We start from the raw sequence: 24,927 nt of genomic DNA, 5'->3' as shown, positions 1-24,927 counted from the left end.
CATTGTAAGAACATTAGATTCATTGTGAGTTGTGTATAAATAACAAAGAGAATCAAAACATATATGTTACAATAGTAAATCCGCAGGTTTTTCCACATTTGTTTGTCAATAAATGATTGGATGCAATGCTTACTAACTAGTAACTTCTAGTTTCTCGCAAAAGATGAGCCTTAACTATCATAAAACAGTTACGTTCATTGCTATAAAAATAAAAGAAAGAGTCAATATTGTAGAAGTTATTATTGGTTGCAAATATATGACGATTAGAACACAGTTGTTACTTTCTTTAAGATTAAACCTTCAACCATATCACAGGATACAGATGTTCTAGCGAATCAGATACCATGTTATGTAAGTGGTTTCGGCATGAAGGAAGGTGGACTATTTGTACGTATACATTTGTATGACTTTTAGGTGTTACAATAGATCATTTAAAATGTACTGATATATTGCTTACTCTGATTGCATCAAGATTTATCTTTAAGCTGATAGATTAATAATAGAGTTTTTTCATTGTAGCTTTTGCCGTGCTGTGTTTTTTATTTTATTTTTGTATATCGAAAAGTGGGAAACATGTATATTGGGAACGAGATGTAATGACAGTTTCTTCCAACGAAATTGGACCTGCATTTTAAGCAGTTGGAAAAATTAAACTACGACTAAAAAAAGGCATAATCAAAAGAATAAACTAGAGTTTAAAAATCCAACCTAAATATTCAACTATACCCACTTTTTGATTTGCAATTGTCAAGGCAAAATATATAACATGCTAGACTCAGTCATGGTTTTTGTTATTTTGAATAAACAATAATTCATCTCCGCGATTAGCTATTTTGGATACTAGTAATCTAAATATTTGTGTGGCATTGCAGTTTTTTCTTCAGTAGTTCATATACTTGAAGTTTGGACTTTTATTTTGCATACACAAAATACAATAGCGATATTTATTGATCAATTTTTATAAAGTTTGTAAATCAAAATATGTATTTGTCTTTATTTTAACAACAGAATATGAAATGGGAGAGGCGATATTTTGTGTTATCTGACGGCGGATTTCAGTACTATACATCTGAAACTGTAAGTCTGTCGTGATATATTAATATCTTTAAAACTAAATGTGAAATAAATGACAATTTGACTTTACATTTCTATTGTTTCACATTATTTCTTGTGGACACTAAAATATACTTACTAGATTAACTTTTCCGTAAAATCCATGTAATAGTATTGTTTTCCGTATTTAACTTTTAAAAATAAGCAATAAGTGAGTTATTTCAGATTATATTTTAGCTGTTTATTTGACATTCCTTTTAAATTGCTTTCATTTTTGTACAGGGTTCTCCATTATATATAGAAACCACAAATTAAACATATAGGTCTTCCAAATCAATTCAATGCTTCTTAACGGTGTTTAAGTGACTGCATTAATGTAAGATCAGTGTAACACTTACCCATTCAAAATTTTAAAAAGTGTTCAATTTTATTTTTTTTATTTTTTTATCAAAGTCTTACACTACGACTCACACTAAAATCTATGACAAACGGGTTGATTTCAACATTCGAATCATTAATTTCCCATTTCTCATCAGTAACATACCCTTAACCTCCTCGTATGGTGTTTTCATATCTCAGTTGATACGTTATGCGCGTGCATATTCACACTATACGGACTTCATATACAGGAGTGTGCCCCTTCTGCAGCACTGCTCCAAAAAAATGTTGATGAGGAAATATTAGAAATAACACTCCGTAAATTTTATTGACACTATCCCGAATTGTTTGATCCACACATTGTGCCTTTGTCTAAACTAACTAAGGACATGTTTTAAAAGTCCAAATTTGTGGTTCACCATTTACGTCGTCGTTTAGTCTTCCCTCTCAAAAAATATTTTTTTACTTTTGAGAATCCCCTACTGACAATAGATTAGACGATAGGTGTAAATAAACTCATCATAGATACCAGGACTAAATTTTATATATATATATATATATATAAGTTAACAAAAGGTAGTATCGCAATCGCTTTATGACTTTTGAACAGCGGCGTACTGCTCGTGCCTTTATTTAACAATCCAAATTTTTGAAATTGTTTGAAATTCTGAAAATGTTCACCTAATAGTTACAACTCGGCAAAACGTTTTGAAATTTAATAGTATACTGTAGGTATTTCATCAAACTGGAAAACTACTACTATAAACTGAACGGACAGGTTTCATTGTTCATTTTGCTTTTTGGAAGTTTGCTGCTTTTTTTAAATTTTTGAATGAATATTAAAAATAGAAAAAGAGTGAAAAGAGAACATTCATTTTGTATCCTTATCCGGTACATGTTAAGTGCATAACAATGAAAATGGAATGGTGTGCAACGAAAAGAATTCTACTGATATATGGATTTTTTTTCAGTTATCTTGGATTAAGTTTTTAAAACCAACAACTTTGTCAAACTAAATATATTTTACTATTTGTTTTATATTTATAAATGAACTATGTTTAGGTTACTTTACACAGTAAACATTACACGTAACACTTACAAACTTCACGGAATTCGACCAGACTTTGCAGTAGGTTCTTTTAAATCTAAAGATAGCATCTGTTTTAATATTACTTTACGCAGTACACATTACACGTTACACTGACAACAGCAATAATAATCCGCGGAACACTTTACGATTTTCCGTCATTTGTGACAAAACAATGTTTTAACAAGGGAGAGAAAAAGTGAAATAAATTAAAGCTCTCTTTTTTATTGTTTTATGTTCATTTTAAACATATAGGTAACTACTCCACAAAGAACGGTATCGATTGATGATATTAAAGGTGTTGCTAATGCTAATGGGTAAGTTAATCGTAAATCTTACATCTTTGTCTTTGTAAATAGTTATCAAAGGTACCAGGATTATAATTTAATACGCCAGACGCGTGTTTCGTCTACATAAGACTCATCAGTGACGCTCAGATAAAAAAAAGTGAAATAACAAAAATCCTGATTTCCGGGGAAAATTCAAAATAAAATATCCTTAATCAAATGGTAATCAAAAGCTCAAACACCTCAAACTAATGGATAACAACTGTCATATTCCTGACTTGGTAAAGGTATTTTCTTATGTGGAAAGTGGATTGAACCTGGTGTTCATAGCTAGTTAAACCTCTCACTTGTTTGACAGTCGCATCAAATTCCATTATATTGACTGTTGTATGATATATAACAAGGAATATATCAAATACATTTTGGTGAAATGTTACTTTCCAGGTTATCACCAGCCCTGTTACTGTCAAGAAATAACGGATATTGTTTGACTGCAATTTATAAATTTTGAATTTTGGAAATAATTGTGCATGTCCCTACGGTATCTTTCCTCTCCTTTCCAAGATTGTGATTATTTATCCATATTTTGCTAAAATGAATTGCTTTTGAATAGCTTTTAAACGTTCGAATACATTTTTTTTTTCAAATCATCTTTCCATGAGCATCACTAAAGAGACATTTATTGTTTAAATACGCATCTGTTCCAGTCCATTTAATACCGTTGAAAGATATATAGATATATATTAAAAGGAATATATTTCTTTACTTGCTGGTGAACTGTAAGTACCCGAGGTTATCAACATGCAACCCAGGAGCCAGTACTTCGGTACAGGCATGAAATAACGAAGAAATCATAGCTACTTGCCCTTTCATATCGACCGCTGTATTTTGCTCTTCGCAACTGCGTATTAGATCTAGCTTTAAATTTTGTTTTTTATTTCAGCGTCTCTGAATCTTTTGTAGACGATAAGAGCGTCTCGGGTACAAAATTATACGCCTGGTTTTATGAGTTTTTTTTTTTAATCAAAGATTTTGAGAGAAATACTATCAGTACCACTAATATATGTTTAGTCAATTTATTATGTAGTCTTGTTGAAGAAAGCCTTAATGGTATAATTTCAAACAAGAATCCTTGCCAAACGTTATTATTCTAATTTTTTTCATTTTGTCGTCTCCCATTTCAGACCCAATCGTTTGGTTGTACATATCGCAATTAATACGTTATGCTCGTGAATGTTCATACTATATTTTGATCTCATTAGCAGGGATATGCCAAAATAGCTCCTGCAGAGTTGTAAGGAAAAACGACTGAAATCTTCTTGACAAACGTTTTACAGTCCATATACTCTTATATATAAGATTTTGTGGTCAAAAATACAATTATAGGAAAAACAAACTTTGTACTTCTAGGTATCGGGGTAAGGAGTTAGTATTTCAACTAGTGACTAAACACAGAACTTTCTACATCGAGGTATGGAGTTTTTTTTCTGTTTACAAACAAAATACCTCCCCTTCTTATGGCAGATTTATTTACATGACAATATATATTTAGACAAAGAGTAAAACAATTTAAGTCGGAATTTAACTTTGCGACATGTTATCATATACAAGACAACAAAAGTAGCGATACACAAGTTTTAACTCTAATTTATCATAAAATATGATTAATGGGAAAAACTGTTGAATTATCCAACGAAAAACATTCATTTGCAAAGTAAATACATATGATTAAAAGAATCTAGGCCCGCGTTATTGAACACGGGGGTAAAATTTATTTTGCGGAAAATGATGAAATAAGTAGGCACTTAATTCCGGAGATTATAATTAATTATTTAAATGTCTGCATATGCATTCAATATTTTAAGCAGACCATGTTTAAGCTTGTTAAAAGTTTCAATGTCGATTTTTGAATTTTTGGGTGAAAATCCAATTTTGAAGTAATAAAAAATTTGCCTACAAATCATTGGTTTTATTAAGAAAATTACACTCTGCAAATATAAGACCAATTGGTCAATTCTGTTCCTTGGTACAGTGTATTCAATTTCATTATATATGCTAAATACATTGCCTTGTATCGTTTCTGTTGTTGACTAGTGTATTCGTTCATTAGTGTGTTAGAAAACCTCGAGTAATGTAGCAGGTATTGCCCACAATTAAATGAAGGCTGTCGTTGCATTGGACAATCACAATAGTTATTGAATCCTGTTTACCTTTAAGGGTATTGATAAGTTAGAAGACTGTTATGTCATTATTTTTGTAAAATAAACAAATAAAGTAATATTTCCATCTTCATTCAGCCCCATGCATTTGACAACCAAGTGCTGTTACATTAGCATAATAAAAACAAAAACAAAAAAAAACAGGATCAAGTGTTAACCAGAGATTCCAAAATTGAGATGGACTCGGTTGTTTCTTTTTAATCAAAAAAAGTTTGATCGACTAATATATACGTATTTGAGCTTTCTTTTTTAACGATGCTTTATTGGCTGCACTTTAATTCACATGTAATTAGCAATGTAAATTTAACTTTTAGAGAAAACAGAAAAAGAACAAGAGAAAAAAACCCAGATCTTTAGCAACCAAACAAACGCAAAAAATTATTGTCGCTCCACCGTAACCTATTCCTTTAAAGTACACCATATATTACACTTTCAGTTTTATCCAATTCAGACCTGATCATATAGTATGTGAATCAAATATTGTTCTACTGTTTATAATATTCTTTTCATTTAAGGTAGACACCCCATCGGATTTGGAGAAATGGACAAAAGAGGTATCGTGTTGTTTACAAAAGAGGGAACAACTCTGGGTAATTACGCTTTAAAAAATTAAACTGGTATTAACAATCTGGTTTGCGAAAATAATATAGGGTAATAAGAAATCATATCTTATATACATACAAAATAGAGAGAGGAGATATAAGTATTCCAATCACAAACAACAAGCCTATAAAAACAAGACAACACAAAAGCCAAAAAACAAAAAACAAACGACAAAAAGACAATGAAGTCAACGAAATACTACACAGAAAACTAAAGAGTGAGAATCACGAACCCATATAAGACAAAGGACTGAAATCCTGCTCATGCAACTAGTGTTACCTCTTATTGCAGATAAAATCAAATAAGTCGTCTTAGTTATGCTTCCTGATTACGATTACAGTGGTCGGGAAAATATTTTTTGCTCATACACTATCTATTAAAGAGAGCCAAACCATACCAAGGGAAAATTCTAAAATACACCGACATTGTCATGGCAAAAAAAGAAAGAGACAACAGACAAATAACAAAACACAAAACACAGCATAGAAAACTATAAACTAGGCAACACGAACACAACCATAAACTAGGGGCGATCTTAGGTACTCTGACAGGGCAAGTTAATCTTGCTCAACATGTGACACCCGTGTAATTCTGTAAAATATTCTATAAAGATTACAAAGAAAAAAGTCAGGAAAATATTTTATTTGGGTTTTTGTAATTCTATTAAATGTAATCACATGCTATACTTGCAATTTTGTAGTTTAATTCCGTGAGGAATGTTTATATGATTCGTGGAATTTTAAAGGACATCTAAGAATAAGCATATAATGCAATACTGTTCTCTTAAGGTTATTCATATCTCCACACACAAATTTACAAGAGTTTGTGAGGATTTTTTTTCTTTTGTATATGTCATATATTTTGATTGGTTAAATGATTTCTAATTTAAAAACATTTTTACTAATACAGTCGAACCCAGATATTCGTGTCATGAAAGGAAAAATTTATATAGTCGTAAGTATCTTGAAAATTATGTAATTCTTAATTGGAGATACTATTAATTCTTATATTTTAAATGTATTAGTTTGAAAAAAAATAAACCACATAAATCATAGTATAAGAATAATAAATTTTAACCGAGAATCTTGTCTAATTCTAAATAGAAGTGTATAATATGAAGCAGTTAACAGGTTGTTTTTACTGATTGTGTTTGCTTGCAATTTGTACCAAACATGTCATGCATATTTCAATCAGGGCTGTACTTATTATCTCCATGCACCTATTTTTTTCCATTGTGAAAATTTAAACCATTCAGGTAATGATGCACAATTTAGTATATATGGGAAGATGTGGTATGAAGTCATGAAAAAAACAGAACGCCAGATAAACCTTTCCATGTGCAAGCGTGTTTGAGTTGATTGTTTTGTCTTAAAAACCTATAAAACAAAAACATTTGATAAAGTATCTCGCTTAAGAATCCGCTATTTTTTACATTTAGGCTACATGTTCTTAAAATAACATTAATATTCACATTACCAAGAATTAAAATATATAGGTAAAGACCTTTCTAATATGTCATAGCAGGTGGTTTGAATAAAATACGTTTGGCTAAAACCACTGCACAACTTAACAAAAGTGTGTGTTTTATATAAGGTAAATTAGTCTACGAAATATTCAATCACTTTTTTGTTCTCCAAACTTTTAAAATCCCCACTCCTGACAACCGATCAGACAAAAGACATAATAATATACTAATTGATTCTTTTAAATAACTTGTAGATATATTTGCCTATTTTGATAATAAAAAAAAAAAAAAAAAAAAAAAAAAAAACATTTCTGTAATGTAAGAATTGTTATGATGTTATGAGGATAAATTTATTGCTTTTCAAGAGCTTAGTTCACAACGCGCCATCCCTTTGAATTTATTTCAAACTCTGTTATATCTGTACATGTATTTTTATGCATGTTAGTTAAACCAAATATGATAGAAATATTAAATACTACCTGTTCTTTACTAGTTTTGATTTTGCCGAACTGAGGTGAAATGCGCTTTTGAAGTTATTTTTGAATCCATACTTCAAATTGGTTATTTTAAGCGGAGGTTTAAACAATTTTGGATGACTTTTATTCTAGTCTTTAATTAATGTCGCTGCTGTTTTGACACAATAAGACTTATTCATCCTTTTGCATGCAGCTTTGTTTTTATAGAAATAAATGGAGTCAATTTTTAAAAATATTTGTCTCTTTTATTTAAGTTAGCTAGTTTAGCACCTGAAAGAGATGACTGTACATTCCGAATTATAACGAACAGTGGGGAGACTCATATTCTTAGAAGTAAGTAAAAGACATATTTATTATTGTCAGATCTACCTCTTGGCTTTCATAAAAAAAAATGTAGAATGAATCATCTTAGTTGTCCTTTAGAGTTACAGATTAAACAATTTGATTATTTTGAGGCTTTTATTTTGACATACTACTCGGACATTATGGTTTTAGAAACTCAAACGCTTATTGAATATATCGGTTTACAATACCTTTAAACATTTATGAGGCAGGATTTGTTGGGTTTTTTTTGGGGGGGGTGTCCTTCCCGTTTTATAAAATTTCTATTTTTTTACATTGAACATCTTCAATCTCCTTCTAAAAGAGGGGCGAAAGATACAAGATGGACAGTCAAACTCGTAGATCGAAAATAAACTGACAACGCCATGGCTACAAATGAAAAAGACAAACAGTCAAATAATAGTACACATGAAACAACATAGAAAACTAAAGACTAAGCAACACGAACCCCACCAAAACTGGGGGTGATCCCAGGTGCTCCGGAAGGGTAAGCAGATCCTGCTCCACATGTGGCACCCATCTTGTTGCTCATGTTGTTACAAACCAGGTAAATAGTCTAATTTGGTAGGTCACATTCATGAAAAGAGAAGGGGACTCTAGTTACGACGTAAGTTTTTTCATTACGGTTCTTCTCCTTCTGATTTTGTATGTTTATACTAGTATGCTGTTTAATCAATTGTAGTTTCTGTACAAACTGAACTTTTTTAATTTAAAATGTTCTTTTTTACCAGGTTACTGTGTGTGTAATATCTGTTTTATTTTTTATTTTTATGATGGTTTATTTTGTGTTAAACATGTACTGATTTCTAGTATTTGGATTTGAATAATATCTACCCAAACTCCAATATGGTATGATGTTTTGCTGATAAAACATGTACAAATGTATGCTTTGATGGGTCCTATCTGTAAGGTTTTTTTTCACGGCTCTGAGGTTTTAAGACCACTTTCCTTCTGAAAATCTGTTAAAGCTGTATTTTATAAAGATATGAAATTCCTTATATTGGTGCATGTTTGTACAACTAAATGTTGGAATGCTCATCCTGTATTCAAATTCATGTCACATTGGACGCATTATCATATTTCTGCTATTCTGGAAAACATGATAGATTTTACTTTAAAGGTAAATGAAAATATAAGGATTGTCAATGAATGTTTAGATCATAGTAATTTTTTAACAGGTTCTCAGTTAATGGATAGACAAAAATGGATTGATGCTATATTGAAAACACAAAAGAGTGTCAATGAAGATATGGTAATAACAATACACAAGATAGCATTTAAAATTTGGTGGAATATTCCAAGGGGACATTCAAGATAAAAACTGATAACACCATCGCAAAAAAAAGAAAACTGTCGAAAAGACTAACATGATCCCAAATACAACACAGAAACCCATAGACTGAGCAAAATGAATCCCACCAAAAATAGGTTTTATATCAGGTGCTCTGGAAGAGTTAACAAACGCAGCCGGCAGCATAATTGACAGCAGTCTTTCTACTCATGTGAATATGATTGCAATCATACACACAAGGACGTTTGTTATCTATAGCGGTATAACAAATAACATTTCATTATAACAGGAAAATATATAAAGGTATACTTTTTCGCACAAATAATGTTAACCAAACCCCTTGAAACTTCACAAACATATTACATACTTGCTGAAGTGTAATTTTAGAATTGGGTGAGCAATTTTCTACATATTCTAGATTTTGTCATTTTAAGCAGCACATTTAATAGACTAATTTGAGTAATTTATTTTTCCAACATTTGTAAACCCTGGTTCGCGAAACTACATATTGCTATTATGGAATCGTTTTATGAGGTTTTTCACATTTTGATAGACGCAGGAAATTGGGCAACAATTTCAAACGGCGATACTAATTTTTGAGGATCTTTACCCTTTGCTTTTTTTAATGCTACAAATAGGAAAATAAACAAATCATAGATACCAGGACTAAATTAAGTATATACGCCAGACGCGCGTTTCGTCTACAGAAGACTCATTAGTGACGCTCGAATCCAAAATTTTTTAAAAAGGCCAAAAAATGTACGAAGTTGAAGAGCATTGAGGACCAAAATTGAATGATACACTCACATTCTTGTTTTTACAAATGTATTACTGCTATTGCTTAATTAAAGACAAACTGAAATTTTTTCGTAGGGACCATTCGGTGTAAAACCGAAAGTTAGAGGAGAATGGGCATCAGACAAAACAGCTTTAACGAAAGAATGTGCAATTGAGTTACCTCGTAAACTTTCCAGATCAGTTGGTAAGAATATATTTGATTCGGGAGTGTCATGGTTACTGAAAGAAAATTTACATACAAAATAAATGTTATTTTTAATTAATATTTTAGCCAAATGTTTTATTTTCCAGCAATCCATAGTTTATCTTAGTATTTCAGACCAAATTTATTTCTATACATAAAAAAAAACTATGACTAAAAGTTTGTTTTAATAATATTAATTTAACACCTTCCAATGAATAAAATTGTAGGAGACAAACCTGGAGATTTGACCAATCAGACGATGGAAGAAATTGTTGAACCAGAGGAAACTAATACATACACAAAACAAAACTGGTAGATAACATTTATATCAATATGTTATACATTATTGTATATCTAAATTAAGCTTTCTAATTAATGATGTACACAGTTTGTATAGAACATTGTGCAGATATCAGTTACTTTTGTTTTTCGAGAAAATGTTTCTTTTAAAAAAACATGCTCAGTATTTAAAACAATATGAAATATATTATCAGCAGTATTTAATTGCAATTGTCAAAAAAGAATACAGTTATATTGTCAAAACGTATTTTACTAGCGATGCTCTTCTTTTTAGTTTGTGCGTTGCGGCTATAGATTTTGGATCTTCGGACTCTGGTTGCGCATTTTCTATGCGTTCTGATTATAAATTGAATCCACTCAATATATACAGGGAACCTTTAGACGGTAAGGGTTCAACCACAAGAAAGTCTCCAACCATTGTCCTTATGAACCCAGCTGGTCAGTTTGCAGCTTTTGGAGAAATGGCTCGACAACAGTATGAAGAACTTGCCAATGATGAAAAAGGAAATGAAAAAGAATGGTTCTATTTTCGTCGATTCAAAATGCAGCTTTACACAAAGAAGGTGTTACGATTATAACTACATACATGTGCATGTGCCTGTCATCAAAATATAAACCATGCAACTTTCACAATTGCCAATCAAAAAGTGTGTATGGTCTGTGTAGATATTGAGTTAATGTAAGGACACTTGTCTACCGTTGATTGTCATACGTTGACAACTACATGTCTTTTTTATCCGTTTATTCGTATATCATACACTATTCTTGTTTCGCTACTTTACATATCAGGAGATTACGCATCATACAAAAGCAGGCTGTTGAATGCCTCTTGGTCAATTATAAGATATCTCCAAATTCAAAATTCAGGTCCTAGTTCATTTTAAATAATTAACCATTAAACTTGACAACTTAATATGGCATTAACTACATCTCTTGAAAGTAAAGGAAAAACAACAAAAAACATGTTTTGTATAAAATCAGGCAGGAAATAAGGTGTTCAGAAGGTTGATTTGATTTTTTTTTCTCGTGGCAGAAGTTTGTTTTAGCTTAACAGTGGTTAATTTTCCATTTCTTTGTAGTAACATTTTATATGCTCCTGCATATTGGGTACATATATCCCAGTCGATATGATAGAATGAAACTCAAAACAGTGTGGCTGTGGTCATTATTTGACACATTAAATTCATCCATTGACTGGGACAATTTACCTGAACGTTTGTCTGTAACGACCACTGTTCACGACGTACCTACGATAGACATTTAAACTGTGGGGTCACCAAAGGTTTTTTAACGCCTTTAAATATAAAATGATTCAAAAAATTAATCAGGAATAACCTTTATGTTTTGATTTATATAATTGATATAAATCAAAACATCGTGTTATTCATGATTAGTTTTTCGAATTACTTTATTAAGGTGTTGAGAACCTTTGGTGACCCCATAGTTTAAGTGTCTTTAAAAAGTACATAGTGAGCAGTGGTCGTTACATACAAATGTTCACCTAATTTGTCCCAGTCAATGGATGAATTTAATGTGTCAATCAATGGCCACAGCCACACTGTTTTGAATTTCATTCAATTTAACTGCTTGCATTTTCTATCATGATTCTCTTGAGAGAGGGTTGCTGATCTAAAGAAAAATAGTGATGGAGTTAAAGAAATTCCTTCCTTTTTTTTTCGGCATCACGAGTTGGTTGACTGTTTTTGGAATGTCTGTTTCACAGAGGTCAACAAATATATCAAATTTGTCGAAATCATAATCTTATATTCGTATTGTCGGATAAGAACTATCCGTATAAAATTAATCACTTAGCTTGAATTTTCATGAACAACATTGCAACATGATGGTTTAATAGATGAAGCATGATCTGCTTACCGGGTTCACCTCAGATCACTACCGGTTTCTGAGGGTTCATGTTTCTCTGTCTTTGGGTTTTTATAATTTCGATTCTTTTTGTTTTTTGTTTTTTGTCATAGAGTTGTCAGTTTGCCATCGAGTTTGAATATCCCTTTAATATGTTCTACTTCTCGTGTTCTCATAGTAAGCAAACTGCAAAGATAAGACGCATGTGGGTATGTCACATTGGATTAAAAAAGGATTAAGAGAGTACAGATGGTTATCTTTGACACTGATATTCAATCATGATGGTTCCGTTAATGTTTTAGACATATTTCTTTTAATTAAAACGTTATGAATCTTTTGTTTAAAACTTCCTTGCAAGCAGAAACCCTCTGCAAGACCTGGAATACCGTATCAACTGTGAGATATGAAGTACATATACACATGCTGCTTAATAAATGTTGCTACAAAGACGTTTAAAGTTTACAATAGGAAAACTTGAATTCTTCTCTAGCAATTAGTATTCCGCTGGTCCACCAAATATCAAAAAATTTAAAACAAAATTGTAATTAACTTCAAGGAACATTTTATCAGAATTTTTAAAAAGACCCCATTTAAAATATGCCTATAATTTAAAAATAGAGGAATACTTTTCTAAATATTGTATTAAAAAAGGTTGCTTGAAGGTAAACTTTTAGCACTAATACTTTACAAGATGTATGAAGGGGAGATAATGTTTGGGTACTAAAATTCAAACTGATATCATGCATTCTAACTTATGTATTTGCAACATTTGAAATAAAAAAGAGAATGGTCTTTGATGATATGAGTACCAAAATAAACCCCAGTATTTGTGTTGTTGTTTGCCCAATAATTTTTTTATAGATATGTAACAGCATATGTATTTCTATCTCATGCAGGGTATAGATAAAGATATGATGCTTAAAGATATTAATGGACGAGAAATGAAAGCATCTGATATCTTTGCTTGTTGCATTGAATATATAAAGAATAAAGTTTTCGTACGAGCTGAAGCGGCAGTACGTGGGCTCACAGAAGAGCACATACATTGGATGATAACAGTTCCTGCAATTTGGAATGAATCGGCTCGGCAGTTTATGAGAGAAGCAGCTACAAAGGTATGTCTATTTTCATTGTTCTACCAAGATATAAAAAAAAACTATTCCCTTTTCATTTCCCACTTTACTAAAAAAAAACAAGATACGTGTATAATTTTTGATAAACTATTGTTTTTGATAGATAAGTGTCATTCAATATGGGATTTTTAGCCCCGGAAAATGAAACAGTACACGAACTGCCTTTTGATTCTGCAAATTTATCTATAGAGCACCTTCTTCCGGTTGATAATAGTTCTGGTCTATACAAAGCTGAACTCAAATTGATGCATTATAAAAACAACAAAGAAAAAAAAAAGAAAAAAAATACGGAAATCCTAAGAAAATTCAAAACGAAAAGTTCTTTGTCAAATGACAAAATTAAAAGCTCGAACACAGATAACACATGGCAAACAACTGTCATATGAAGTGTGATATAAAGAGCATATAGTGGAAGACTTCAGACAGAGTAATTGTTTCAAATGTCTTGAGATTTAAATTGTTGTGTGCTTAATGAATCCAAACAATGGTATTACGTTTCGTCTGGTGGACGTTTCGTCCCCGAGGGTATCGCAAGCTCAGAAGTCAACACTTCGGTGTTGACATGAATATCAATAACTTTGAATTTTTGAAAAAAGTAATGATTTTCTTATCTAAGGCATAGATTACCTTAGCATTATTTGGCACAACGTTTTGGAATTTTGAATCCTAATGCTCTTCAACTTTGTACTTCTTTGGCTTTATAAATATTTTGATATGAGCGTCACTGATGGGTCTTATGTAGACGAAACGCGCTTCTGGCGTACTAAATTATAATCATGGTACCTTTGATAACTATATATCATAATGGATTGGAACTATGTAAAGCTCCAAATTAGATATTTAATGAACGATCCGAAATGTCTTGTTGAAGTATTTCGACTTTTAGTTAGATACTTAGTAATGGGTATCGCGGTTTATTCAAAGCTATTCATAATTATAGAGAAAGAAGATTGTTAAGTTTTTTCGAACAGATTTCTTTTTTAAAAATGAAACGGTGAATAATTTTTACATTAGACATATTTTACGGGGAATAACAGCCGTACAGTTGATCCAAAACTTGTGCTTTCTGAGGCAAAAAAAAAACCAACATCAAAGGAGTCGATATATGCACAGATAGCGTATCATTTCCTAAAATATATCCCGCAGACTCATTGTTATTTATAAGTGTTTTTAAATTATATTTCCTTCATTATTTGCATTTTTTCCCAGCGGTTAGACTGCTCGTTCAAGTGGGCATGGACAGACTCGGCACATTCCAAATTGGTGAAACATGAAAATATAACGATTCCCGAATCAACAGTATACATACACTAAAATGAAACTTTCAGTTTTGTTAGGGTTCAAATCTAATTGTTTTCAAATCCGATATTCAAATATTTTTGATATACTACCGGGTAAATTTCCTGAAAAGTAATAAATACAAATTATAGAAACGTATACTTTAAGTTTCTTGAAACGTAGTATTGGAACTTTAAAATATAAGCGGGAACGCAATACTTTCTTTCTGAGCTTACGTTGTGCGCCAAATTTTAGAAAGGTTTGTTATAAATCATGTCAGTACCAAAGTATTGACTACAGAACCTTTGGGAACTTGTGGTACATCAGTAGATGTATCGACCTACAAAAGTGAGGTTCAGGTAACACATGAAAACAACATAGTATAAATTTCACAAGTCACCCATCTCACGTCTTCTAGATAGTTTTATTCAGGTACGAGGGCCCTCATGGGGTTTTTGATTATGTGATTACTTGGCCGTTTTTTTAATGATTATTTGATTATTAAGCCAAATATTTCATGATTATTTGATTACCTAGGACTGTATTTTTAGTTTATGATTATTTGATTACTAAAGATAAGCAAATATTTAATGATTATGTGATTATATTGGCAAAAAAATGGTGATTATGTGATTACTAGGACCCCCCCCCCATGAGGGGCCTCAGGTACAAGTATTTGTGGTTAAAAATTATTGTTTTGATCCAATTGATGGATGTTTTTATATATATATTTGTGAAATCTGAGAAGCAGTATTCTACATTTGTTAATTGTAATGTCATACATTTTCGTTATTTCAAGATTTATTTTGAAACAGACTACACTTTTAAAAACAATATATTTTTTTGATCAGGCAGGCATAAACCAAGAGCTCCTCACTCTTGTACTAGAACCAGAGGCAGCAGCTGTATTCTGTAAATATGTAGAAGTAGCGAAGAGCGGACCTGGCAAAGAGGCAAACTTGGAAGTGTTTAAATCGGGATCACAATTCCTTGTCGTGGACCTTGGAGGTAAACTTTTTCTATTCAACTTTATGGTTAGTTTGAAGTCTACTAAAAATAGTCCTGCATAAAAGCGTTTAATTTCGATGAAGGCTGAATATGCATGCAAAAAAAACATTTATTAACAATCCATTTAAGAACTGATCTTCTTACGAGAAATATATTATACTTTTGTTGTCGTAAATATTTAAACATGTCGAGTTTTGTTACATTCTCCATACTTGCAATTCTTTTCCATGATCATCCTAAAATCAGGTCAGTAAACTTTTTTACCTGTCATCTAAAATATCTAACATACTTTAATACGGAAGCCCTGGGGTGCCATGCAAAAAAAAATTTCAACTTGTGCGCACAAGTTACACGTGATCTTATAGATGTGCGCTGTTTTGCTAAAGAAACTACTTTATGGAACGCCGTAGCTGCCGAATACAAACATATGTTTATATACATGAATCCACATACTTTTCAATATATGCACATGTTTTTTTTTTATGTAAATACATACTTTTCATATATATGCTTTATATGCACCTACTTTTTATATATATATGCACATACTTTTCCTACATATGCACATCGTTTACATTATATGCACATACTTTTCTATATATGCGCATTTTTTTTTTATATATCTATTTGTACATAGTTAACCTCATATGCATATACCTTTTTTTCTATATATGCACATACGTATTCTACATATGAATGTACAAATATAGTTCTGCATGTGAATACTGTTCTCAATATATATGAACATAGTTTTTCAACGTAGAATTACAATTCATATTATGCTTTTCTTTTGTTTTTTTTTTTTTTTCAAACTAAACTAAGGGTTCCAATATCATAAAAAGAAAGTTTATTAAGAATTTCTTAATGATTTATGTTGTTCAATTAAGCAACTTTTGAAATTATTTTCATATGAATGCAATACTATTTTGGCATGTATGATGGTATGGCGCTGTTGTCTTCATCTATAGTCACTTGTTTTAATGCCATAACTTTGTATTGTGTATGAGTCGTTTGTATTAAATTTTAACACAAGGATTATTTCCACTAATGGCATGTTGAATTCAGTGTTTTTGTCCCAACAATTCAGTGATAACGAGTCACAAGTTATATTAATGCATTTAGTTTGGTTTCCGCACTCTGTCGTCTATTTGCCTTATCCAAAATTATTGAAATTCACACACAAAGTTAGGCCTAGTTAGAATTTGGGCAGTAATTTGTTGGACAATTATGCCCCTTTATAACTTGGAAAATTGAAAATCTTACGCGGGGGCATTCGTGCTTTCAGACTTTTATTTTGATACAGGTTTTATGTTTTATTAGTAAAAACATTAGTAAGAGCCGAATGCACTTTGTCGGTGTGGGAATCATCTATAAACAGTGAATGTAAAATTTCATAGAGTGAGACAAAGGTATTACTGTCCAGCGATGGCGAAAACTATTTCTATAGAGCTTTATATTTTCGGTATTAAGATAGAATACCTGGATGCTTCATACTTTGTTTGTAATAGCCTTATGTTTCGAAGTTTCCGTCTGTCATATGTTCTTGGGTCTTGACCTATTATAAATGGTACAGCGACTGGTTGAACAAAACTATAGTTTTTTTTTTGTCATGTGAACTTCTCCCTTTTTATGAGTGATCAATGTTAAAATAACGTTATTATGTACGTTTCTCAGATGTAATAACGCAGTAGGTCAACTATATGTAGCACATTTTCATGATTCATAATTCTTTGGTCAATGTTAAACATTTTCTATAAAGAGTGTATATAAGAATGGCCCACTGAATTTCTTGATGTCTTTAAAAAGATGCCTATTATCAAAATGTTAATCACAATCCAAATGTAGATATATCAAACGTATTTAAAGGGGCCATACTTGCTCAAACTATCCAGGGCTTTACATTTACAGTAATATCAAGCTGGGCCCTTGGGCCATTTTATCAATTTGAAAAGTAATTTTATATTATATCTAAAGAGACAAAAATATTGATAGAATCATGTATTCATTTTCAAGTTGTAAGCTTTTGAAAATTGGGGGTCGGGTGGGAGTAATGTATCTCTCTTGAATTTTTCTCTTTTTATACGAAAGTACATATACTGAATTATGATTTGTTATATAGAGATTAATACATGGCCTTTTCCATATCAGCCTGGGTATCATCCCGAGACCCCCATATCAGCCTGAGACGGAGTCGAGGTGCTGATATGGGTCGAGGGATGATACCCAGGCTGATATGGAAAAGGCCATGTATTAATCGCTTTATCATATACTTCCGACAATAGTTTTATGTAAGGCAAATGAATAAATGCAATAACTAAAACAGTCAAAAACTTTATAAAGAAGTTAAATTATGAATGAAATATACTATAATTGTTCAACAACAGCAGCACTACCTCCTTATATAATAATAGTAACATTTCCTATAAAGGCATTTTGAAACATTGAAATTTTGGAAGAGTTTTATGATCATTACTACTCGGAGTCTCCATGTTTGTTGTACTATAAAATGATTCATAATTGTCATTGGCATTTTTTAGCAAGTACTAAACTACCCACAAAAGTTCCCGTAAATTTTGACGTCGTCATAAAAAATATCTGACGTCACAATGGAAAAGTAAACAACCGATACCGGAAACACCGGAAGTAACTTGCACGAGAGGCACTGATATGGGTTTTGTGCACGAGATGCACCTGATATGGGTTATCAGCCCGGGTGGGAAGATATGGCTTGTGCACTTCCGCTCATTACACATATGCAAAAGCTATCATATCAATGCTAAGTATATGATAAATATATATAACTTCTTTAAAATATTAAAAAAAATAAACTGTTTTCAAAGAAATGGTTATGTAACGTCTTTTTGTAATTTGACAATAGAAATGTTGAAACCAAAATAGCATACTTTAACATGTAAGTTATGGAAATATTCAGAGTTGATGAACCACGACTGAAAGTACATGGAAATGAGATGTGCCAATATACAACTACATACAAAATACCATGGACTTATCATAAGTCATTCCCTTTAAAAAAACATAAACTTGTAAACTATGTAAAAGTTTCAATGTCAATGAACCATAATGAGTGGATGGGCTTTATAACCTCCATAGAAATATGACTTGCAAATGCCAATAAATTTTCAAAGTCAATAGACAATTACTCAGGGGACAGGGCCAAATTTTATCTATGGAAATGAGATGTTCCAATACTTATACAACTGCATAAAACATATCATTGAACCACCACTTGTGGTTCAACATAAAATAGACCTAATCACAAACTAATACATTGCGAAGCAAACGCCGACGCCGTAAACATAAAATGTATATTACGTATTGAAAAGCTTTAAAAAGGTGTGAATATCAAATATGATATGACGTGCTGCAGTGCTGAATTATGATTTGTCTGATTTACTCTGCATTTCTTGTTTTGCGTCTTCATTTTCAGCATTTGGGGATTAAGGTGAGAGTGCAAAACAAACAAAACAAGAATGTGTCCAAAGTACACCGATGACCCACTCGCACTATCATTTTCCATGTTCCATGAACTTTGAAATTGGGTAAATATCTAATTTGGCATTAAAATTAGAAAGATTATACTATAGGGAACATGTGTACTAAGTTTCAAGTTGATTGGACTTCAATTTCATCAAAAACTACTTTGACCAAAAACTTTAACCTGAAGCGGGACGAACGAACGGAGCCACAGACCGGAAAACATAATGCCCCTCTACTATCTTAGGTGGGGCATAAAAAGAAATGAAATTTTCCTAGTTATAAAGGAGCAGAACTGTAGTACAGCAGGTGACTTTTTGCGTTTTATAGTTTTTTACCTTTGTGTATGAGCTTTATCAAATTAAGTAGAAGCAAAGTTGAATTAGAGTGCAGCAAAATAAAATGGAAAGATGGAAGGACAGACGGTAAAACGGACGATCAAGGGTATACATGTATAATGCCCCATACGCCTATCGGCAGGGCATAAAAAAACCCGTCTTTGGTCCTTTCTATAACATCATAATAATAGAAAACAATTCACATTTTGAGATCTTAGACTATACTGAATACTTTGAAAACACATTAAAATTGGTAGAGAAAATAGCAATCTAAATTAAGTTTTATAAGAATGCATTATTACAACTTTTGACCCGTTAGTGGTAATAATCCTTGTGTTAAAATTTAATACAAACAAATCGACTCCTTCAACGTTTTGACATGAAAACCAAGTGACTATAGATGAAGACAACAGCGTCATACCATCATACATACCAAAATAATATTGCATTTATATAAAAAGGATTCCAACAGTTGCTTAATTATACAACATACATCATTAAGAAATTCTTAATAAACATTCCTTTTATGATATTTGAACCCTTAAGCCCCAGTCCCACTAGACCACGATCGCACCACGCTCACCGCGATCTAAATTAAATTTAGATCGTGGTGAGGTCGCGGTATGAGCGGCAAGAAAATCTAAATTTTCGTTGCTTTCACGATGTTACTACGTCCTCATTACGCTTCTACAACGATCCCGCTACGAGTATAACACGTTCTCACTGCGCTTATTCTGCGACCTTACTACGCTTATCAAGATCTTTCTACGCTCATCACGTTCTCACTACGACCATACCACGAGTTATCCGATTGCAACACGATCTTACCACGCTTCTAATGCGATTATAGCACGTTCTTACCACGATTACACTACGTTCAAACCGCGATCTTACTACACTCTCAGCAATAACGTCAACATCGTGTTCCATATCAATACAGTATCATTCCTTCAGTTCTATTTCTAATTAATACGTAGATGCCTCGAAAAAAAATACAATCAAGTCACCAAAATCTACTAGAACAGGTGGGCGTGGTGTTAGGGTTGATGTAGAGGCAGATTGAGCTCTGATAGTAACGAATCTTGATCAAGTAGAGATGTCGGACCGACCAATCCGACCTAATTTATAACCTATTGTAAAGATGAAATGACGATATTTTAGTGAACGATAGCATATGAAACAGATGTGTCAATAGATATAGGAAGATGTGGTATGAGTGCCAATGAGACAACTCTCAATCTAAGTAACAAATTTTAAAAGTAACAATTATAGGCCAAGATACGGCCTTCAACATGGAGCCTTGGCTTACACCGAACAACAAGATATAAAAGGCCCCAAAAATTACTAACTGTAAAACCATTCAAACGGGGAAACCAACGGTCTAATCTATATGAAAACAAGGAGCAAGGTTGAGCCGTTAGAGAAAATGGACAAGAAGTCCCAATTACATACAGACAAAAAAAACCTGGAGAGAATTAATATATTTTATGGGAAAATGAAAATGAGAATAATGGTCGTAGTATGAACGTAGTCAGGTCGTGAGAAGAGCGTAATGAGGACGGCAAGGGCATGCTAGAATCGTACTATGGTCGTGAACAGCGTGGTATAGTCGTAGTGGAAGCGTAGTTTGGTCGCGGTGAGAACGTGATGATCGTAGTGAGGTCGTAATAACGTCGCAGTGAGATCGTAGCGCAGTTTCTCCGAATAGAATCGCGCTTTCGCTACGCTCTCACTACGATGGTACAGCGACCTTTGCGATCTTACTACGATCTTAGTGCGCTCTCACTACGCTTCTACTACGACCTGATTTGGCCACGATCTCACCACGATTGTTTTGAACATGTTCAAAGTTGGCCACGCTCATCACGATCTTGAAGACCTCACCACGACCATGATACGACCTTACTGAGATCTACACGATCGTACTACGATCATCAAAATTTGTATTTTTTTCACAGATCGTAGTGCGATCGTGGCCTAATGGGACTGGGGTATTAGTTCAGTTTGAAAAAAAACAACAGAAAAGCATAATATGAATTGTAATTCTCACGTTGAAAAACTATGTTCATATATATTGAGAACAGTATTCACATGCAGAACTACATTTGTACATTCACATGTAGAATAAGTATGTGAATATATAGAAAAAAAAGTATATGCATATGAGGTTAACTATGTGCAAATAGATATATAAATAAAATGCGCATATATGTGCATATATAAGGTAAACGATGTGCATATGTAGGAAAAGTATGTGCATATATATATAAAAAGTAAGTGCATATAAAGTAAACTATGTTCATATATATGAAAAGTATGTGTACACATAGAAAAAAACATGTGCAGATATTGAAAAGTATGTGGATTCATGTATATAAACATATGTTTGTATTCGGCAGCTACGGCGTTCCATAAAGTAGTCTCTTTAGCAAAACAGCGCATGTCTATAAGATCACGTGTAACTTGTGCGCACAAGATAGTAACTTGTGCGCGCAAGATAGTAATTTGTGCGCGCAAAATAGTAACTTGTGCGCGCAAGTTGTTAACTTGTGCGCACAAGTTGAATTTTTTTGTTTGCATGGCGCATATTGTTATAAATATAAGCTTGCTTGCGTGTTCACTGTGCTTAAACGGCTGTGGGTAACTTAAGTTACCCACAGCCCCAGATGGAGCCGCCTTGCGTCGGTTAGATACTTTTCTTCTATATAATAACAATACCACGAATGCATCAATTAAACAACTGAATTTAAAAGTTGTATTAATCGTTTAGGGAAACCCCTAAACTGGAAAGGTGATTAAATTCTACAAAATAAACGATCACAGCACGATTTTAAAAAACACTTAGGCTGTCCGTAACTTCAAAACAACTTTCAAAGAATCGACATACGCGGATGTAATGTTTAAACTGATGATAGAGATTCCATCGAATACATATTCACAAAACGAAGTAGATGTCTAGTATGATATAATTCATTGTATCGATGAAAGACAAAATTGGGAAAAATATGAAAAAAATCACGATAAATCCGCAAAACTCGGGTCTCATTTTGTATAACGTCGGGGTACTCTAATCGAAACTTTTTCCGTCTTTTTGAAAAAGCCAAAAACACTTTTCTCTCATCCCCACAAAAACAAATCCCAACAACATTGACAGTAAAATAAAAGGGGTGTCAATCTGGACACACTGGGACGTTGCGCACGGTGATATTGCGGCACCCTGGCCAAGATTTACAGTAAATGGGAAAACTTAAAAAAAAGGACATTTTGTATAAATGAATAAACCTAGTTTTTCAGCTAGCTGCATATTTCATTTGTATGCAAGTTGCATTAAATCTCATTAAACTGAATAAAACTAAAAGACACAATAGGTAAAAGTCAGGGACGATAAAAGGAAAAGAGCAGTCAACATAGTGTAACAATTCGACATAGTATATAAAAATATAAATAACTACGTAGGACAACAGGGTAATTTAATAGTCTAACAACCCCTGATAACATACAAAGAGAGAAAAAAAAATACTAGGAAACATATTCAAAAAATCATAACACTATAACTAACTGGTGGGATGTATAAATACCGAGCCGCGTCAAAGAGTATTCATCAAAATACACATAGAAAGAAACAGAGGTGAAGACAAACTGCAAACATATAATTAAACTCAAAACATTAAAGAGTATGGAAAAGCCATGGTCTGACAAGCGAAAAACGTCGATAAGACGCACATCAGTAAATAAAAGTTCAAACCATAACCAGGATGGAGTACCACAAACCCCACATAAAACGTCTGTGGTGTAAGTATGATGCGTTAATAAAATCACATTTGGTGGTGAATGAGTAGACTAGTATAAACTGCCGCGAAGGTTACAAATATGATGTTTATTGTCTTCTAATTGTTGAAATTATAATTCTTAAAATTTTAAATCAAAAGTTACCCACATCTAAAAATAAAGTTACGGACAGTCTGCTTAGTTTCGATCAAAAAGTTACGGACATCTTATGTATTTTTTAAAGTTGACCTTGCGCTTTAGTGAACTCTATATTAACAAATTTATGGTAATTGTTAGTCATTTCTTTATTCAATAATCCTATAAATATTTACATTCTGCATGAAAAACGTCGCAAAAGGTACATTTTGTATGAATTAAATATCAACGAGTTTAGAGTCCGCCATCTTGGGCTGTGGGTAACTTAAGTTACCCACAGCCGTTTAAGCACAGTGGTGTTGTACACAAAATATAAAATCGTATCATTTGATAGGTGGTACAGTAGATATAACATGTAACGAAGTTACGGAAACAGGACAGCTCCAGGAGATTTACCTTGCATCCGGGGGTCCATGGGGTGGAAACATGATCAACGAAAGAATATGGAAACTTATCCGATCTATATTTGGCAATGCCTTATTTGATCAATTTATGAAGAAAAACACATCAGCACAGTTGGAGCTCTTAAGGGCAATAGAAGAAGGTAAAATGAAAATAAGCCCCGGTGACAAAGCTATTTTTAAATTGCCGTATGATATGAGTGAAGACACAAATGTGGCATCTACAGCAGGACAAATATCAGGGGGGAAAGTTTATATCAATCTCAAGGATATTTCGATAGTATTTGAAAGTTCCATCAAGCAAGTGTGCACTCATCTTTCAAAGGTTTTAGCAAGAGATGAAACACGGAATGTGAAAGCTCTGTTGCTTGTTGGTGGATACGCATCCTGTAAAATGTTAAAGGAAACAATCAAGACAACGTTTCCTGAATATGACATAATCTGTCCCTTCAACCCTGAAATGATAGTTTTGAAAGGTGCCGTTATAATGGGCCATGAGAGCCGACCTATTATTGGCCGCTTGGCCCGTTTTCATTATGGCTTGGCAGTACCCAGTGGATTGAAAATGATTTCGAAGATGGAAACACCTCATGTGCTCACAGAATTTCATAACGAACTTAACTTTCTTCCACTAATCTGTAAAGGTACCCCAGTACGTATAGGTGAAGAAGTAGCACAGTATAGTTTCAGTGTTACAAGTGAAGAACTGACAGACATTCAAATTGGGATTTTAACTTGTGAAGATGATGAAGCTCCTAGTACTATTGTAGAAAACAACTGTACCCAAATTGGACAAATTGAGGCTAAAATTCCAGCTCTTAGTCAATTGACAGAAATAAGGATAATTGTATCATGTGATGAAACTGAGTTTAAGGTAACAGCTGTTATCGAAAAACTTGGGCATAGATTTTCGGCACGTTGTTTATTTTTGAATTAATTTTGATATACTGAACATATCGTGTTGATAAAGGAAATGTGTAGAAATAAAATGTTTTATTTCACTG

At 32.6% G+C, this 24,927-nt stretch overlaps 1 protein-coding gene across 2 annotated transcripts in view; it reads left to right on the top strand.

Moving 5' to 3' along the window:
• LOC143064243 (heat shock 70 kDa protein 12A-like) overlaps window positions 1-24,927 on the top strand; it is a 39,282-nt gene extending 14,355 nt beyond the window's left edge. For both annotated transcript variants that reach the window (XM_076236931.1, XM_076236930.1), the window contains exons 3-16: window positions 292-387; window positions 1,009-1,077; window positions 2,774-2,835; window positions 4,216-4,276; window positions 5,540-5,614; window positions 6,537-6,581; window positions 7,823-7,901; window positions 9,089-9,162; window positions 10,075-10,183; window positions 10,411-10,495; window positions 10,758-11,046; window positions 13,243-13,461; window positions 15,609-15,765; window positions 23,857-24,927. In XM_076236931.1, the coding sequence (XP_076093046.1) occupies window positions 292-387; window positions 1,009-1,077; window positions 2,774-2,835; window positions 4,216-4,276; window positions 5,540-5,614; window positions 6,537-6,581; window positions 7,823-7,901; window positions 9,089-9,162; window positions 10,075-10,183; window positions 10,411-10,495; window positions 10,758-11,046; window positions 13,243-13,461; window positions 15,609-15,765; window positions 23,857-24,860 (2,424 nt within the window). In that variant the 3' untranslated portion in view covers window positions 24,861-24,927. The remainder of the gene's footprint in view (window positions 1-291; window positions 388-1,008; window positions 1,078-2,773; window positions 2,836-4,215; window positions 4,277-5,539; window positions 5,615-6,536; window positions 6,582-7,822; window positions 7,902-9,088; window positions 9,163-10,074; window positions 10,184-10,410; window positions 10,496-10,757; window positions 11,047-13,242; window positions 13,462-15,608; window positions 15,766-23,856) is intronic.

The sequence above is a fragment of the Mytilus galloprovincialis genome, chromosome 2 (assembly GCF_965363235.1).
Source record: "Mytilus galloprovincialis chromosome 2, xbMytGall1.hap1.1, whole genome shotgun sequence".
NCBI lineage: Eukaryota > Metazoa > Mollusca > Bivalvia > Mytilida > Mytilidae > Mytilus > Mytilus galloprovincialis.
This window is presented reverse-complemented; position numbering and strand designations above follow the sequence as displayed.